At 41.6% G+C, this 6,448-nt stretch overlaps 1 protein-coding gene across 1 annotated transcript; it reads right to left on the reverse strand.

The window, feature by feature from the left end:
- Nucleotides 1–246: 246 nt before the first annotated feature.
- Nucleotides 247–5,918, reverse strand: TEX36 (testis expressed 36). The gene is made up of 4 exons (XM_050305393.1): nt 5,831–5,918; nt 4,880–5,011; nt 2,517–2,597; nt 247–1,333 (listed from the first exon to the last, which is right to left on the reverse strand). Exons 1-4 carry the CDS (start codon nt 5,879–5,881, stop codon nt 1,076–1,078), a joined length of 522 nt encoding a protein of 173 aa, XP_050161350.1. The 5' UTR covers nt 5,882–5,918; the 3' UTR covers nt 247–1,075.
- Nucleotides 5,919–6,448: the final 530 nt, after the last annotated feature.

Below are 6,448 nucleotides of genomic sequence, written 5' to 3' on the forward strand. Positions count from 1 at the left end.
AGAAATGTCATTTCTTAACTTAGCTCATGTTCAAGGCAGCTCTTACAGTGCAGGGAATTCTAAGGGTTGAGGGTTTATTTTTCCATTTATCCTGCAAATCAAGGAAATTAGCCCATAAACTTGTGCTTAATTTTTTTTTTTTTTTAAGTCAACATTACTTTGCATAGCAACAACCTTATTTGTAGGATATTTTAAGACCCGCAGTTTGGCTTATTATTTTATTGATATTAATGGAAATGATCCAGAAGAGGAAAACACATCATTTGGAGGTCTGACTCTACAGCCTGCCACATCCTAACGTCAGTGAATATTCTAGGAGCAGAGCGACTGGGGGATTGGTTCTGAATTCACTTCCTTAGGGACATGTAACCATAAAATCCTGACCTTTTCTTAAATCCAGTCACCTCAGATCTTCATGCAGCCTTTTACTTCAGCTGGAGCCTTTTCCCCAGTTACTCCCAGGAACTGGGTTTTGTGTGTGCAAACATTGTCCACAACACTCTCTTCTTCCACTTCTACAGTGCTGTGTTATAACCCAACATGACAGTTGTTTTCAACAGCAATTTAACGTGCAGCTTCTTTTTTCTCTCCTTTCTCCAGTGGCTGGTGACCTGCCCTCACAGCCACTAAACCTTTCAGGAGGGTTCCTCTCTTCCCTGAACACACAGTTTTGGCTCCCTGCTGTGGTAAACCCTCGAGGATCCACTTCCACTGTGCTCCTGTGTCAACAGAGGTGCTGTCAGCTGCCTGAGGCACAGCCATGCCACCCATTTGCAACCTGAAGGGGCTTTTGTAGCAAGATGAGGGTCAACCAGTGTCAAATAACACAAGCACAATCCCCACCTCTGTTCTCCTAAGAGAGAGGTATTTCGAAAAGTATGTACAATCTCGATAATGCTCCTCTCCATGAAAATCTTTACAGCAATGTCAGTCTTCAGAGGAACGTAAGATTGATTCCAGTGACCTCAACTGTACTGCCACATGACCTCTGCAAAAATGTTTATTCTTTCACCATTGATTTGAGTAATGAACAGTTCAGATTTGGGAAGTCAGTGCTCCAGGGGTGTTTTTATACTTAGGATGACTTGTCTGGCTGCAGGTCTTTGTCATTCTCAGGAACAGGTTGGTCAATGCACCAGTTTTTGCTGTGGTGTTTCGGGTACCGCCTAAAAGAGGGGCCCTCAGCGTTTTCATTGTTTTCATCTGTCACAAAGGATGTCTGGTAAATGGTTAAGCCATCCTCACTGCTAGGGATGGATTCATGAGCCCACTCAAAGAAGTTAGTGGAGCTCCCTTGCTGTCTCTCTGGATCCAACTTCTTCAGGCCCATGCCCTGGGAAAAAAAATGGAGAGAAAAATTCATGCAAACATATGACTTCCAGTCACAGCTTCGCAGATGAATCTTGTAACAGTCACTACCCCACTGGGAAGTGAACGAAGCTGTTACCACAGTGATTTCAAGAACTCAGGGCTGATCTTTAGCAAGTTAAAAATAATATTGTCAGACTTGCCTGGATGAACGTTTCTGGTTGCATATATAATGGGAAATCTGCTGACCTTCCACCTCTTAGTGCTAATAAACCACTTTTACTTTGCATTTCTGTAGCATAGCATGTACTCGAGGCTATTTATCTACGCTCAGCTAAATTAATCTTCAGAGTAACCCAAAGAAATAGGTTAATAATTTTAGGTTCAGGCTGTAATAAAGAGACTGAGACAGACCATAGAATCTGAATCTTCAAAGCCATCCCTTGTGTGCCCAAATACAGAGAGACAGAGCCTGATTTCCACACTCCACAGCTTGAAGGAAATTTATCTGGAATTATGGTTGATCAGTTATCTCTAAAACTATGGGACACTGCACAAAGTGCACAGAAATGGAGGTTACTCAGTGAAACATGAATTCCAAGAAGTCTGAGAGAGCCAAAAGTCAGATAAACTTTCTCTATCACAATTCACTGCTTCCTGCTCTACTTATTATCCTGTGAACTGCACCATTTCTTTTGCTGCCTGGAATGACACCAACAATGTAAGAAAAGTGGAAGAGCATGAAACTGCAGCACACACAGAGAACCCCTGAACAATTTCAAGCCTATTCAAAGCTGTGGCTTCTCCAGCATACATTTCAACAGGTGTGTTAGAGAGACCTGGATTGGGAAAAGAACACACTCTGCAGATGTATTGTGGGTATCCTATGGGATTTTGGTTAAACTTCTGATAAAGATGAACTCTGAACTAAGTGTTTGGGGCTGTGGGTTATGAGACCCCTACAAAAATTCATTGCAAGGCCAATCACCTTCAGCAGACTAACAGGGCCTATGAGAGTCTCAGACAAGTCCCACCTCTACAATAATAAAAAATGTATTTTTCATTCTTTTCTTTTTTTATATATCTTTCTCTTCTCAAAATTTTTTGCATCTATTACCTTTTTTTGCAGGGGATAGAAAAGATACTGTATTTAATCTCTGGTAAAGTAATAGATATGAGTTTGATTTGTCTCAGTACTGGGTACTTACAAGATCAAAATACTCTGCTGCATTACATATACTGTGTTTGTTGTCATGAGAAGAAAATGGGAAATTCTTGTTCCCTGCTTTCTGAAAGAAAAGAAATTAGAGAAAAAAACCATGAATTTTCAGATAGCCTGTTTGGAGTCCACCAGTCTTAGTCCTTACATTCTGAAATTCCAGCTGCCTGTGTTCTAGCACAAAATCATATTCATATGTGAAATATTCAACTGCACATGATTTTTATAGGGATAATGTGGACCTTCTATTTTTATCTTTTATAAAATCATCAGTAGGATTTGCTAATGTTTATACACATAATTAATATAAAAGTGTGACTTTTCAAATAAGAAATGCTACATTCTGTCTGCAAGCAGCAAAATTCTGGAGATGTCAGCATTGCCCTGTTTGATTTAGTAGTAGGCCTAAAGCTAATTAAAATAAACTACAAAAGGGACCTCAAAACTGAATTAGTCTGTGATTTATGAACTGAATGTCATGGACATTGCTTGTTGCAGGGGAAGTGGAGGAGGTATTAATTGCTTAACTAATTTATAATCTCATTCTTTAACATGACGTTCATCCAGGCTCTTCAGAAGGAAAAAAGGCCAACTGCAAAAGAGCTATTTTAAAAATAACTGAACATATTTAAATTTTTTAATGTTTGTTATATATCATTGCAATGTTCCAACTATGATATTCCCCTCCAAACAAAAGAACAAGTTTTAATGTAACACAATCTAAAAGAGGAGTTTCGAGAGGAGAGGAATCTGAATCAGCTATTAAAAGAAATGTAACTGGAGGCCTGATCCAGAAGAAAAGTCCCCAAATAGAAAATCTTCCTCCATGGTCATATGTCAGGATATTTGGTCTATTAGGTAGATTTTCTTTTTTTTTTTTTTTTTTTTTTTTAATTCAGCAGATGCATTCTAATATATGTGTTTAAAAATACACACTTTCTAAGTCAGTGAAATGTAAGACTTGCTAAAATCTCCTACTGCAATTACCTGTCAATCTCAACATTTCAGGAATATTTTATATTATTTTATACTAGTTTATTACTAGTGCCTGTGTGCTGAAGGAGAACTGAAAGCCAGGATGGTAAATACTAAATATCATCTCTTGGAAGGATTCCCTGTATTAACTAATGGTTAAAAAAAATCTATATTTGAAGAATTATAGGACTATCATGAAGTAAGAAATAAGGCTTAAACAGTACTATATTTCTGAGAAAATTCATTAACCTCACAGCCAGGGAGTTCCCTCATACAAAGAGATCAGAGCCATGGAGCTAAACGTGCAGTGAGCTTCCAACTTTTATTTCAATGTCACATAAACAAACTTCCTCAGCTTGTCACTGTAACACCACATTTTAGCTTTTCGTGCCCCTTCGTGCTCTCACCACTGATCTCATTTTAATTCTTGATTTAAGGATTTCCCCTAATTCTGTTTAACAGCAAAGGGCTGGTAAAGACAGGACATGGAACACCAGGTGAACAGTTACACTGGTGTTGATAAAAGGTCCCTCCAACCTGGTTCTCCTTTTCAGACAGCGGCTAAGGCCAGATGTTCCACAGAAAGGCCAATGTAATATCAACACAGTGAACACTCACGTTACAGTCTAATCTCTTTTTCACTATCCCCAAGCTTCCCTTTTAAATATTCCTTCCAAGCCCATTTCTGCTCTTCATTACAGCAAAATCTGTGAAATGAACTCAATGTAATTGCTGTGCTTACAGAAAATGAAAATAGAAAATGTTCTCTGCACAAAGTGGGTGGGTAAAGCAAAGCTCAGTGTGGTAATGGAATAAGGACAGAAAAAGGTGCTTTTGAAACTGCAACATTTTGAATACTTGTGATTTTAAAATACTGTATTTTGTTTGATCCTGAAATTGTCCCAAATCTCCTCATTTTTAAGCAAACCTTAAAAACGTTTCGAATGGGAAGCTTCTACCTTTTTAATGATCAAAAGAATAATCCTTTGCCTGAATACACAGAATTGTTGACATTCAAGAGAAAACAGATCTTCAGATTTCAATTAAACGTTCTCACAGGGCTTTACACATGGGTTTTAGACCGAGATTGATCATAATGTATTCTGTGTCTCAAGAATAAAAAGGAAAAGTGACTGATGCTTGAAATCAGCAATAATACAGCGGGCCTTCGAGTATCCAAAATTACAAGTGAGTAACAGGGAAATATGTTTCTCCCTCAGCCCAGCCAGCAATCACTTTATCCCCCGAGGCACAAAGTCTGCCAGCCCGCTGTTACTGCTCTGCTAACGACCCCAAGCGCTGTTCTTACTTGCAACTTAGCAAGTGACAACTTGCAAAAGAGCTCTGGAAATCGACTGCATTGCCACAGGAACTCACCGGGTCCCGAGCTTTGTATTCTAGAGGCAATCTATGCTTAATGCCCTGGGCTGCTGTCGAGTCCAGGACGTGTCTTAGTGCGGCGCTTGTTGTCGTCTCAAACTCATCCTGGCACTCTCCAACATGAGCAAACTAGAAAATAATGAGTATTATGACCCATTAAACAAACAAACAAACAAACAGAAAAAAACCCCTACTAACAAAAACCTTGCCAAAAATAAATCTGATCAGAAATGTGGCCGAAGTAGGTTTTTCCCCATTGCTTTTTTATTATTTGGATTGCAGCAGCACCTAGTGGCCGCTGGAAAAATCAGGAGCCTCGCATACAACACAACACAACCCCCTCCATAGAGACAAGAACATTAGGAACTTCCAAGACAAGAATATCCAGCGACTTTCTGAAGACTACTTATGCAGCAATAACCACGCAGGAAATCCACCTGACAACCTTTCTTCTCCCGTGCTGCTCTTGCTGCTGCGCGGCCACAGGTTTGAAAGCGCAAAACTTTTGGGAACAGCTCAACCCAACATCAGCCCGACGGGATCAGAGCCTGAGGAACAGCTTGTGACACCAGGTGGGTGTCACGGTGACCTGCGATGCCAAGGTATCCCAACCCAGAGCTTCCAAAGGGGCCACAGCGTTCTCCTGAGGGTGAGAACTGAGGGGAACGCTGGCTGGAGTTCTCCGCGAGTGAAAGAAGATCAGCTAGGGCTAAAAAATGTCAACAAAGAGACCCCCTGCATTGCTGAAAAACTGGAAAAGAAATCCAGCCGGAGTTTGCTCCAGCACACTCCCACTGAATACCTAGAGCACCTCTTCCTCGTAAACATCAGGAACGGGAAAACTAGTGGCTGGCTAAAAGAGAAAGTCACCCTTAGCGCGGCGGGTTTTGAGGGTGTAAGGATAAAGAAGCCCCGCGGGGGGACACGGGGGCTCTGCCCAGCCCTCACCCAGTCGCCAGGGCGCCGATCCCGGGGATTGCTCCACCTGTCCTGGGACATGGCTCCCTGAGTCCCCCCTGGATATCCTCCCGCGTCCCTGGATCACCGCGTTTCCTAGTCCTGCTCCCAGCGGGGACACGGGCGGAGCCTCCCACTGTGACCTCAGACCCTCCGCGGTGTTCCAGCGAGATCCAGGCAAGGAAAAGCCGCGCTGCTCTCGCCCACCCGCGGCAGGGAGGGGGAAATAGAAGTCGGTAAAGGGAGTGAATGTCGTCTTAAAACGCGACAGAAATGGGGTTTTGTTTAAAGACCAATCGGTTCTGCACAAGCACTCCCAGGACGCTTTGCAACCCGAATGGCTGCAACCCAAATGGCAATACTCGAAGAAAGGAGGGTTGTTTTTGAGGAAAACCCGAAGGAAAATAGAGATGTAATTTTTAGGATGTAACTTCATGCTTTTTAAAAAATCCCTTAAACATACACACATCCTAATGGAGCAGACAACCAATATGTACAGAAAACCTGACAGCACCTTAAGGGTTTTTATTTTTGCTTTTGAGTTTGAGCAAACATGGAAACATCCGAACTATTTAGCTGTCGGCACGTTTGACCAACGTAACACAAACT

The sequence above is a fragment of the Myiozetetes cayanensis genome, unplaced genomic scaffold, assembly GCF_022539395.1.
Source record: "Myiozetetes cayanensis isolate MyiCay16 unplaced genomic scaffold, myiCay2020 scf10, whole genome shotgun sequence".
Taxonomy (NCBI): Eukaryota; Metazoa; Chordata; class Aves; order Passeriformes; family Tyrannidae; genus Myiozetetes; species Myiozetetes cayanensis.